Source organism: Capsicum annuum, chromosome 5 (assembly GCF_002878395.1).
Source record: "Capsicum annuum cultivar UCD-10X-F1 chromosome 5, UCD10Xv1.1, whole genome shotgun sequence".
Classification (NCBI taxonomy): Eukaryota; Viridiplantae; Streptophyta; class Magnoliopsida; order Solanales; family Solanaceae; genus Capsicum; species Capsicum annuum.
In genome coordinates, this window is record NC_061115.1 from 2,987,923 (window position 1) to 3,001,650 (window position 13,728).

General features: G+C 35.0%; 1 protein-coding gene across 1 annotated transcript; it reads right to left on the reverse strand.

Moving 5' to 3' along the window:
* Window positions 1-11,217: 11,217 nt before the first annotated feature.
* LOC107870151 (RING-H2 finger protein ATL47) lies at window positions 11,218-13,728 on the reverse strand (the record flags this gene model as incomplete). The annotated part of the gene is given in 2 exon segments (XM_016716584.2): window positions 11,218-11,866; window positions 12,502-13,728. Coding segments are annotated over 2 exon segments (1,509 nt in total). The 3' UTR covers window positions 11,218-11,561.

The following is a 13,728-nucleotide window of genomic DNA, read 5'->3' on the forward strand; positions in this document are numbered from 1 at the left end:
TATATATATATATATATATATATATATATATATATATGTCGTAATTAAATGCTAACTAACCAAAAATTTATCGTAAATTGTAAAATTCATTGATATTATTATACGATTGAGAAAATATACTACTCGTGTTATTGTCATAAATATTATAGAATTTATTAAAAAATTAATTTGTTTAAAATTAATTTTAATTTGTTAATTGATTGATTTATTAATTGTACTAATTAAAATAATTTTTTTATTATTTTGTCAAAAACCGAGCACATGAGGTCGGTTTTTTGAATTTTTTTAAAAAACCAACCACATGTGGTCGGTTTTTAATAAAATATCCAGAAAACCGACCACAAGTGGTTGGTTTTCAACAAAATAATAAAAAGAAAATTTTTAATTATATAACTTCTACCCGACCCCACCCTCACATAAACCGACCCCACCCGATCTAAAATACTAATTAGTTGACTGCCCTAAACACACACACACAAAAATCACGCACAAATACACAAAAATACCCTAAACACACCCAAAATCTTCCTTCCAATCGCAAGTTCCGGCGACTGCTCCGGCAAGCTCACCCTAAACACATGTTGTATTTTGTGAAATTTGTGTTTTTTTGAGGTTGATTTATAGGTGTACTAGTTTATATAATTGTGAAATTTATAATGGTGAAGATTAGGTTAGTTTGAACTAGTTTTTTTAAGCTCGTTTGAAGCTCGAATTTTGTTTAGTTATTTGCGGAATTTTTGAGCTATACACACAATTTTTTGAACTAGTTTTGTTTGTTTAGCTTGTTGTTTTTGATTTTTGAATGAATTTTATGGTTTAGCTTGTTGTTTTTGACGAGGGTTTAGCTTGTTGTCTTTAAAGTGAATGGATTTAATTTTATGGTTTAGTACTTTAGCTTGTTGTTTTTTATATGAGTTTTGCTAAATCACTCAAAGTTGGAATATTTTGTCTTGATTTTTTTAGGTTCTTGATTCGGTGATCGGTTATCGCTTTCACTTTAATTTAAGCCAAGTAAAAGTAAGTTAATTTCTCTCGATTCACTATTGTTGTTATCTTCTTGTTATTGTTCATATTGAAGTCTAGTGAAGCAGTGTGTGGCCTTGTTCGATTCACTAGCATTGTTGTTATGTTCTTGTTATTGTTTATATTGAAGTCTAGTAAAGCCATGTGTGGCCTTGCTCGATTCACTAGCATTGTTGTTGACATCTTGTAGGCCTTGTTGTTGCTTGTTTCTTGAATGTGGGTTTGGTAGGTGACTTAGTTGCTTGAAAATGGTTAAGTCTAGGTACTTTAAAGGGGATTTTTTTTATTTTGAATGTGGTTTGTTTGGTGACTTAGTTGGTTCAAAATGCTTAAGTCTAGGGACTTTGAAGGAGATTTTGTGTTTTGAATGTGGTTTTGTTTTGATACTTAGTTGGTTGAAAATGTTTAAGTGTCGGGACTTTAAAGGAGATTTTTTTGTTTTGAATGTGGTTTGGTAAGTGACTTAGTTGCTTGAAAATGGTCAAGTGTAGGGACTTTAAAGGGGATTTTTTTGTTTTGAATGTGGTTTGGTAGGTGACTTAGTTGCTTGAAAATGGTTAAGTCTAGGGACTTTAAAGGGTTTCCTTTTGTTTTGAATGTGGTTTGGTAGGTGACTTAGTTGGTTGGAAATGGTTAAGAGTAGGGACTTTAAAGGGGAGGCTTGGAAGCATTTTGATGCAACTTATCCAGATTTTGCAGCTGAGCCACAAAACATTCGATTAGGATTATGTACGGATGGGTTCTCTCATTTTTCAGTTGGTGGTGCGTCGTATTCATGTTGGCCTGTATTTATCACTCCTTATAATCTTCATCCTGAAATGTTGATGACTAGTCCCTATATATTTCTGAATTGTGTTATTCTTGGCCCGCGTAATCCAAAAAGCGAAATAGATGTCTACTTGCAACCTTTGATTGATTAACTTCAAATTTTATGGCATGAGGGGTTGAAACTTGAGACATCTCTCTTAAATAAACTTTTAATCTGTGTGCATATCTAATGTGGACTGTTAATGATTTTTCTGCTTATGGAATGTTGTCTGGGTGGATGACAGTTGGAAAGTTAACTTGTCCATACTGCATGAAAAAAATAAAATCTTTCACATTGAGACATGACAGAAAAATTCATGGTTTGATTGTCATCGTTGTTTCTTGCCACCTGATCATGAATTTAGGAGACTCCAGAATGCATTCAGAAGGAATAGAAGGGAACATGATGGTCCATCTCCAAGGCTGTCCGGTCATGACATCTAGGAAATAGTTCAGGATTTGCTAAAAGCCAGCGAGGAACGATTGTACAGGCTTGATGGATATGACATTTCGCATAACTGGACTAAGCAAAGTATATTTTGGGAGTTAGAATATTGACCAGATAATTTACTTTTAAATAATGTTGATGTCATGCATAGTGAGAAGAATTATTTTGACAACATGTTCAACACAGTTATGAATGTCACCGACAAAATAAAGGATAATCCTAAGGTTAGACTTGACTTACCAGAATATTGCAACCGCAGAGAATTACACTTACAGCAGGGGCCCAACGATAATGTTCTTAAGCCCAAGGCTAGTTTTACATTCAAGTTGGACCAAAAACGTCAAATATGTGAGTGGGTTCAAAGTTTGAAGATGCTCAATGGATATGCCTCAAATTTGGGAAAGAGGGTTGATATGACACAAGGAATCTTGCATAGAATGAAAAATCATGATCGTGATGTTTTCATGAAATAATTACTTCCAATTGCTTTTATTGGTTTACCTGAAAACATATAGAAATCAATAGCAGAGATCAGTTTGTTCTTCAAAGACTTATGTGCCACCACATTAAAAGAAGAAAATCTGCCTCGAATGGAAAGTAATATTGTTGTTATTACCAACAAGCTGGAGAAGATTTTCCCGCCAGCGTTCTTCGATGTGATGGAATATCTTCCCATTCACCTTGTGCACGAAGCTTGGCTAAGCGGTCCAGTTCAAACTAGGTGGATGCATCCATTCGAACGGTAAGCATTTGTAACATATTTAAATTCATACATATCTTTTTTAAATATAGTAAATATCTAACCTTAAGATTGTACAGAGTAATTGAAAAATTAAAAAAGGGTCCCAAAAACAAACATAGGGTGGAAGGCTCTATAGTTGAGGCATATCTTGCAAGAGAAACTTCTCAATTTTGTTCATACTACTTTCGTGATAAAGTTGTTTGTTCAAGAAACCGACCGAATCGTCATCAGGATGATGTGAATGAGCCTCATTTGCAACCGATATTAATTTTCAATCAATCTGGTCGTAAGGCTAAAAAGACCATACCTTGTCGGCTCATTCCCACGGAGCACAAATCAGCAACTTTGTATGTTATGCTGAATTGCCCGAAAATTAAGCCCTTTCTGAAGTAAGGAGATTAAAATTTAAACATATCTTATTTGTTTACTCATTCCCTTAAAGAAACTAATTGTGTTTCCCATGTTGGATGTTCAGTTCATTTAAGACTCAATCCCACGAAAATCAAGTGTATGCATCCTTTGCAACATGGTTTAAAAATGAGGTTCGTAAGTGTATTAATATTTCTACAAAGTTTAAACATTTACACATTCCTCAATTAAAATATTTATATGTATAATATTTTTAGGTACATCATTCACCAAATGCAGCTGGATACGATCAACTCTTGAGAGATATTTTTTTGGGTCCAGTTGAAGCTAATGCAATGTCCTAATACAAAGTAAATGGGTTTAAATTACCGAACAACACTCCAGAATAAGGAAAACAAACAATAGTGGTGTTTGGGTTAAGGGTGATGATGATGTTGATTACTTTGGCATCATACACGAGATCTTAGAACTGGAGTATGTTGATTTCCCAATAAAAAAAATTATTCTCTTTCGATGTAAGTGGTTTGATTCAAGTACAAGAGACACAAGAGTTCATAGGGAGCATAACGTCATTGAAGTGAAGCACAATATGTCGTATCCTATTTATGATCCATTTGTTCTAGCGCAAAATGCTAAACAAGTGCATTATGCTCCTTATTCGTTGCGCAATGACAAGTTTGATTGGTGGGCTGTAATCAAAACGAAGCCTATAGGCCGAGTGGAAGTTAAGAATGTGCTGGAGACTGCGTATCAAAATGAAATGCAGATTGATCACCAGCTAGTGGACATTGAATTAGTGGACGGTTTGAATCACCCGAAAAATATATTTGAAGAAGTTAATATTGCGAAAGAAGAGGCTGAGTGGGTATGAGATGAGGAAACCTCCAAAAAGGGTGAATGGTTTAGTGGGGAGTCTTCAAAAGAGGAGGATTAGTTGTGTAGGTTGTATTTATTATGTATTGATGTCTTTATGCTTTGTACTATATATTTACCTTATGTTTCTTGTTTAAGATTAATATGTAATATACTGTTTAAGTTTGTTGTTTCCACTTTTACATGATTTATATAGTAATAAAAATATTCTTGTCTATATCTCGTATTGTATTAGAGCGATTTGAAATGTGAATTAGTAACTTGAAATTAGTTACTTGGAATGTTTTCTTATATATTCATTTTGTAAGAACTAACTACTTGTTAACTTAACATAATTTAGATGTCAGACAAAGGTGACAAGGGTAAGGAAAAAGTTGATACTTCGAAACAAAAAAAGAATAGACAACCTCCGCCTTATAGACGACTGATAGGTATTCATATATCTGAGGGTCGATTTGCTGACGTGACAACACGACCCTCATATTCTAGGTCTTTCGAGGATTCGATACGTACTCCTACGCATGTGGGGCCACTACATGGGTCTACACCGACTCATTGTGCTCCTATGACCGTGCCACCGCCAGCACAGTACTATCGAACGGCCGCTGGCCCCTCCAGATATCTACCATCATCGATACCCTTCTGCAGCAGTCACGCATCTTCGCACAGTGATTCTGCTGGATCTATTGGGTTGTCGGATCTTCAGCTTGGAGGCACTCCATCTGGTGCTTCAGATCCGCCCACGCCAATGCATCCACCATCACTTACTAGGCAGCCAGGAAACAGAGATGATTCTGGGAGGATTTATCTTGTTCCAGTTGCGAGAGGATAAAATTTCTAAATACAATAACGTTACTTATTTTTTCATTACTATATTATTATGCTCTATGAAATTACTGTTTAATCTTGTGTTGTAGGTTTAGGCCGGATGCTGGAGTTGAAAAAAAGACGCGAATATGCATTACTCGGCACTTCAACGGCTACTAGACCAGCTGGCAAAAGGTTCCAGAACTTGACAGGGATAGAATGTTTGAAGAATTTAAGGTAAAGATTTAACTTATCGACTACTTATTAACACTTTGTTAGAACAAAAGACTGAATATTATATTTTTGTTGTAGAAACTTTACTGGTGGGATGCTATAAATGCATTTATTATAAAGAAGAACTTTTTCATAAGATGTAGAGCCAGATTTAACGATTTCTTGAATTATGCCCGAAAGAAATTGGTAAAACCTAAGTGAATTCCTGAACCCGCATGGCAACTGTATCTTCGCTATTGGAGTAGCGCAAAATACCAATTGTTGAGGGAAAAAGGAAAGAAAGCCCGGGCATCATCCAAGGGTGGCTCCCTACATACTGTGGGTTCCAGAAGTACTCTTGCTGTGCTAAAAAAAATGGTATGTAACTTTTACAGTTTTAATTATTTGTTTCTATTTGAACTTTTTTATTATTTGAACATTGATAATTTTTTCATACGCAGAAAAAAGAAAAAGATAGGCAAATACCAACTGATGAGCTATTCGAGGAGACTCATCTGAAAAAGAAAAAGAATCCGACTGATGAAGATGTCTGGGTTGAAGCTCGTGCAAAAGTTGTCTACGTAAGAAATAAATTTTGAATTTATGAATCTTTTTCTCAAAGTTGATAATATTCAATTATAACAACTTTAATATTTTTTGACTTTTAGTATTAACTTTACTTTGAATATAAGACGAATATACGCATCTTGTTAGTGAGTATCGTAGTAGTCAGCCTCCTGAAAGTCAGGGTGACCCAATACCCCAACATTCAGATGAGGAGTTATGGAAAAAAGTTGTGGGTCCTGCAAATAGAGGCCATTTCTACGGATACCAAACAGAAAATTTTTGGCGATAATATTAGGTGTTCGTCCGGCGCTGCATACTCTAACTCTTCAGTTGATAGAGAAACTATTGAAAGACTACAAAATACGGCTTCTCAACTCGCTGAAGAGCTTGCTGAACAAGGAGAGAGGTTTATTGAACAGAGCGAGAGGCAGAAGAAGACGGAGAAGGCAACAATATCACAAATCAAGATGCTGCAGCAACAGTTCAGCTCTTTCATTCAGACTGCGGGGGTTATTCCTCCGTGTCCTGGTGATGCAGTTCGGGCTGCAAAAGGTCTAGCCCCTTGGATGATTTCAGCACGGATGATGATATGGAAGACGAGGACGAATTTGATGATGATGACTTTTAGTTTTTTGATTTTTGTAAGTTTTGTACTTTGAATTTAGACATTTTGTTGTTTGAAACTATTGTTGTAGTTTTTTCATACTCACTTTTGTTGGACATTTTGTATGTGTTGTACACTTTTGAAAGTATTTACATTTGATTTTTGGTTGTTGTTGCTGCTGTATTTGATTTGATTACTGATGTATTGCATTGTTGTTGTTGCATGTTGTATTTGGGTTTTAATTTTTATGTTTCTTAAAAAATTGTGGTCGGTTTTTGAATATTTTTTTTGCAGAAGTGATCGGTTTTATATTAAATTTAATTAATTAATTTAATAAAGACCTACTACTTGTGGTCGATTTAATATTAAAATTAATTAATTAACTTAATAAAAAGCCGATCACTTGTGGTGGGTTTTCACTTTTAGTAGTGAGATCAATCCCTTTTAAGGATGTATTGTAATGGGAAAAAAGTAGGATTTGCTGTGAAAAGAAAACCAACAAAAAGTGATTTACAAGTATTGGCACAAATGGAATTAGTTAATATTGGAGCTGGAATTATTCATGGAAAAAATATTAATTGTGATAATGATGATGATATTATGTATCTTAGAGGAAAATTTGAGAGGGTTTAAGGATTTTATGATGATTCAGAATCATTTTATTTGATTGATCCTGAAGGAAGTATGGGTCAAAGAATTAAGTATCTACTTTCTATCATCAACTCGATGCTGGCCTGTTTGGGACTGAGACGTATTAGTTCAATAGTCCTCGATGATATTGCATATATGTATGATGAGTACTACTTGGGCGATCACGTTATCATTCAAGTATCAGATCAATTGAAAGATTTTGAGTTTGAGCTTTGGAATGAAGAATCGATTCACCCTTTTAGTTAGCCTATTCGGATATATGAATTTCGAATATGAGAGGGTTAAACGAAAAAAAAGTATCAAAATTAAAGTCTTTTGAGTTTTTCATTCATGCATGGGATAGTGTGCTATTGTATGGTGTTAATTACTTGTCATTTGTATTTTTTTTTCTATTTTATTTTATGTCCATTAATTTGTTTATTTCTCTTTGTAGCCATGCAAAGCCCCAACTTTTTTTTATTTTTTTTTTGAGCTACGCATCATTGCATGACTTTTTTTTTTTTTTCCTATGGGAGTATTTGTATTGGGGTGTTTAATTGTAGCAATCTAAGATGAAAATTGTACCAATATTCAGTTCAATGTGATTTTATTGTCACTATTCTTGATGTTCCAACAACAATTCAATCGTATGATGGATTATTTATTCTATCTTTCTCTAGTAACAATATATTGTTTCGTGGAACCCGGCCATCAGAGAATCAACAATACGTACTTCTACGCCTGCTAAGGTTCGAACCCGAATTGTTGATGCGGAAATGAACACTCTTGACCACTGGACTATGCTTCTCTAGCTTGTCAAGGGTGTACAACAACATGTATATAACCATAAATATCTATATTTAACCTATATACTTGAAAAAAATTTCCAACGAAGGGTGTTCATCTGACCACCCTTCGTTGGTTGTGGCTCCGCCATTGACGTAGAGAATGTTGTTTTACGAGTGGCCCAGGTTTAGTGTGGTCAAAAGACTAAAATGTTGTAATATAGTTACTATTTTTTTATTTAAGAATGTTGTTTTACGAGTGAAACGAATTTGGGAAATGGCGAAGGGTGTTCAAATTCAAGTGATCAACCGACTGAAGGAAAGATGAAAAATCCTGCGAAGAGCGGGAAATGGGCTTCGTCTTTTGAAGGGAAGACGAAAAATACTTTGCTAGTGTTGCAACAATGAAGCCAGGAAATTTCGCTAAGAGTATTTAATGTTTGATATATACATATAAAAGGGTAATATTTGACCTATATATACAAGATATTTTTTCAACGAAAGATGTTCAATTGATCATCCTTGAGTTGTTGTACCATTCTATGCCTTGAGCTTACCATGCACTTTGAATAGTCACAAAAGAAGAATAAACATACGATGCATATGGCAGTGCACTAAGTTTCCGTTATGCGCAGGATTCGAAAAAAGATCTGATCACAAAAATTTATTATACGCAGCTTCACCTTACGTTTCTGCAAGGGGCTGTTTCCAAGGCTATGTTTATTGAGTCCAACTTGGAAAGAACTATTTATCACACAGCATACATTGACTGTCATGTTACATTGTTGTTACTACGGTAGACAGTGGCGGAGCCGGAAATAATACTAAGCGAGGTCACAATATAAAAAAAAGTAGATGCACGTAGAAAATAAGGTGAGTCAACATAATATATATACATAAAATTAAACTTTTGACCTAGCAAAAACATAAGGTGGCTCCATCACTGACAGCAAAGAAGCTAAAATCACCTACATTGCTCGACTTTACTCAAAAATTCATCGAGTCCTAGTCAGATTCTCCAAAAGTGCTAATACATTTTTGGTGGGTCCGCGGTCACAGGTGCGACATCATTTTAAAAAGTCCGAGCAATATAGAAAAACACAACAAGAAGGAACTGTTCATTGAGTTTCTTGCTAGAACACAAGAAAACTGAAATTCCTCTGCATCTAGTTCAATGAAAAAAAATCATGTTTTTTCCTCTCAATTTACAAAAGGATTATACATAGAGCCCGTTTGGATAGGATTAAAAAAAAAGATTTTCAGCTTAAGTGATTAAAAACTTAAAATAAGTGCTTATAAATTAAGCATATAAGTGTTTGGATAGAAGTGCTGATATTGAAAAAAAGTTGTTGATGTGTTTGGTAAATAAATAATGTTTTTTTACTGTTAAAATGACTTAAATGTCCTTAAAATCGTTAACACCATAAATAAGGTGAATTATTTATAATTTTTAATTCTAAAATAAATTTTTTAAACAAACCTCTGATGTAATGATGGATTCGATGAAAACAAAGAAAAAAGATGAAGAGGAAATTAAAGGGAAGAGATGAAGCAAAGCGGCAAAGAGAACAAAGAAAAAAAAACAATAGATTTAAAGGCTACAAGTTTAGAATATTATTGAAATTGGAGGAACATATAAGGGATAAAAATGTAAATGTTTTGGTCAAATCTAAAAGAATTTTAATCTTAAAAGCAAAAAGTTGAGGGTATCCAGCTTCTCATTTTTTGATTTGTTTTAATCAGCTTTTAGCTTTTTTTAATTACTTTTTTATTTTACAAAACACCTTAAAAAGCTAAAAAAAAGAGATTAAAAGCTGGTTTGATAAAATTTAATCCTATCCAAACAGGCTCATAAACGTGCTCTTTAACTTGAGCTAAGCAACTATCTATGCCCTTTAGATGTGCACAAATAAACACATATAAAATCGAACAAATAGACACATATTCTACGTGACAATTCGCATGCGACGCCGTTGGCATAAGGTTTGCCTCCTCCTACTATATAGGAGCACGGAGCTATTTGGCGAGGGAATTTATCTGAACCCCCTTCGACGAAAAATTATATTATTTAACATGATTAAAATTATTTTAATACGTATATAGTAAATAGTGATCCCCTCGATTTATTCATATATTTATCATTGAATCCTACTAGTGAAATTTTTTACTCCGTCAGTGATAGTGCGTTACATGTCTAATTGAGAAAACCTCTTTCTTGTTGACCCCACCACCCACACCCTAGGCCCTACACTACCCCATGAACAAAAACTCAAGGATATTGTAAAATCTCTTGTCATTATCAAATAATTATTGGCTACTTTGTTTAATTGGTATCATTATTATAATCTATTCAAATAGAAAAGGAACAACGTGATACATCTTGATCTAGTTTACTTGTCAAATAATAATAATAAAAAATATCATTCCGATGCATTGCAGCTCTCGCAATACGGAGAGTTCGAAGAAGAATCGGACCACAAGAATCTATTATTTGCAGTCTTACATTTCTACAAAAGATTGTTTCCATCACCATGGCTTATAGACGTGACCTTCTGATTACACGACAACAATTTTACCAACTATATTTTTTAAAAAAATAATTGAGAATCTTCGAGCTCTATATAAATTATTAAACCTTCACCATTTCTTTCATTAAATAAAGACAGCTCTGCAGAACATATTAAAATACATATTTTATGCATATTATATATTAATTTATAAGAAATATATATTTACTGGCTATTAGTTTGATGAACGACTATTTTATATGTTAGGACTAAGAGATGCCAGAAAACTTTTTGGTTTTCGCAGCTGTGTTGGATCCTCCAAAAAGACAACACTTCTCAATCCAACATGAACCCTTCGACATTTTTAAAGAGTCCGAACAACGACCGTTTTGCTGGGGGCCAAATAAAGAGTTGCTATTATTGCTGCAAGACTAACAAAGCTATTTTCCTTTTTTGTGAAAAATTGTTGCTATGCTTACAACAACATACCCGGTATAATTCCACAAGTCCAATCTGGAGAGGGTAGGTGTATGCAAACCTTACTCGTTCGTAGAGGTAGAGAAATTGTTTCCAACTATGTTGCTCGGACTCTTCAAAAATGTCACTGGGCATGTGTCGTGTCCTTCAAAAGTAGTGCATTTTTTAAGGATCCGACACGAGTGCGGCCACATATTTGAAGAGTCCGAGCAACTTATTAGGTTTCCAAAAGACCTTCGGCTCAAGTGCAGCAAATCAAAATAGTTATTAAAAAGGAAATACGATAGTGAAGGAAACATGTCAACTAATACGAAAGCAATACAAAACAGGAAAATAAAAATACTAATGACAATGAAACAATGCAATAACCGAAACACAGTAGACAACAGATGGTCATAGATATCAAAAGCATTCAGCATGCTTTACAATGTTTCCAAAATAATGGTATCTTTTTCCTTTCAACAAAGTGAAATTCCTGAATTTGATGATTCTGTTTCAGAATTCTAGTTTATCATTCACATTCAGAAGAACTAGCATCGACGATACATTTCTGGCTTCATCATCAAAGATTGTAAAGCGTACAGATCGAATTCAACAGTATCATCAACAACATTGCCAATATGCTTTTGATAGGTTTCCAAATGCCAAATACTCAAACCCTACTGAAACTCAAGAAAGCAAAGTCTTTACGCTTCACTTACATTGATTGTCACTTGTCAATGCTGAACACTTTGCCACTACTAGTAGAGAAGGACCTCTTCATATAAATTGGCACTCTTTGCAACGAACGACCAAAGGAAGAACACTTCATCGCTTCATATAAGCTCGAGTTTCTGTTTACTCTCTTCGTTGCTGCATCAGAATTTTCTGTTTCAGCCAGTTGATCGTTCGAATTAGAACACTCCTCGTCATCTTCCAAAGTCATTTCACTAATAGCACGATGAATCGCTGAAATAGCTGATTGATCCATTGATGCTGATCGCACTGCTGGCTGCATTACGTCTTTTAATTTACCTGAAAATTGTAAATCATTTTGCTTGTTAAGTGCATCAACCACATAGACACATTGAAACTTAAAAGTCAATTTACAATTGAGATAAGCATTCAGTGCCTCCGAACTATGGCCAAAGTTTCTACGACACTCCAAATTCACAGGCCCCTAACTCAATTTTAGCGTATTTTTGTCGCCCTTTTGTGCTGATATGACACCTTTATTACATAAAATGGGGTCAACGTCAAAGGTGTCGCGTCAACTAAAAAGGTTGACAAAAGGTGTCATGTCAACAAAAAGGTTGACAAAATACGCTAAAATTTAGTTCAGGGGTAATACCATAATAGGGATCCCGTGAAGTTGGAGTGTGTTGTAGAAAATTTGGTCATAGTACAGGAGGGTACTAGATGCGTTTCTCTTTATAATTCTCTTTTTATCTAGCATGGTTCTTGGGAGGTGGGGCGCGCTGTTATAACAAAACCATCTACGAAAGAAATTTCCTTTGAAGATTGTCAATGAGCTCAATTCGTCAATGAGCTCAATTCAGCTGTTCATCAGTTCTTATTAAGTGGACACTATTTACCAATATGTTTACGATAGGATTCCAAATGCAAAAACTACTGAAATTCAAGAAAGCAAAGTCTCGAAGCGCGCTTACATTGATTGTCACTTGTGTTCTTGACCTCTTTGTCACTTGTGGATGCTGAAGACTTGCCACTAGTAGAGAAGGACCTCTTCATATAAATTGGCACTTTTTGTAACGAACGACCAAAGGAAGAACACTTCATCGCTTCATATAAGCTAGAGTTTCTGTTACCTCTCTTCGCAGCTGCATCAGAATTTTCGATCTTCCCTCCAGCCACTTGATCGTTCGAATTAGAACACCCTTCGTCGCCATTTCCCAAATTCATTTGACTCATAGCACGATTGACGACTAAAACAGCCGATGGATCCATTGAAACCGACCTCAACGCTGACTGAATTGCAGCATTTACTTTAATCCCCCGGTGCTCAGCTAAATCACTCGATACTCGCAAACCTTTTCCCTTTCCCCTTTCATCAACAACACCGTGAACTCTCTCCAAACTTCCCACAAGTTTCCCTTCTTCATTTTGCGAGGCAACAAGATTTTCATCTCGTACACTCACTTCCCGATTTCCCACCTCATCTAATTCTTGATTCTCCAAATCATTGCCACTACGTCCTCCGTTCTCCACCGGTGTCACCTCATTTGCACTAGAACCATTCACATCAATCGACGAAACTTCCACATTGTTTATCCCTAATGCAGCATTCAAATCAGACACAATCGGAGCACGACAAACCGGGCAAGTCATGTGTGAACTTAACCAAGTATCAATACAAGGAACATGAAAAGCGTGACTACATTTAGGCAACAACCTAAGACTCTCATCTTCTTCAAATTCCGTCAAACAAACAGAACAATCAATTCCATCGATCAAAGAATCAATCTTTTTATACTTAAACTCCTGTATCGACTCAATAACAGATTGTGGCAATCCAATCGTATGTATGTACCAAATCGGATGATCCATATCCGGATTCTCATCAATAAAATCATCATTATCTCCACTAACATCCTCATCGTTTCTCCTCGGATTCAATTTATACTTCTTAAGAGTAATCATATAACAAATGAACACAAATACTGCTCCAAGTACACAAAGCAAGATAACAAAATAATACGGCATACGATGATTATCACTCTTAGCAGGATTCGAAGGAGGTGCCAAAAATTTAACCATCCCACATTCATAAGGACACCTTTCTGGTGAACAATTCAAACAAATAGCCATTTTATCTTTACCTAACACTAGCATCTTCCTATTATACCAAGCCATCAAGATGAAAATCACTAGTACCT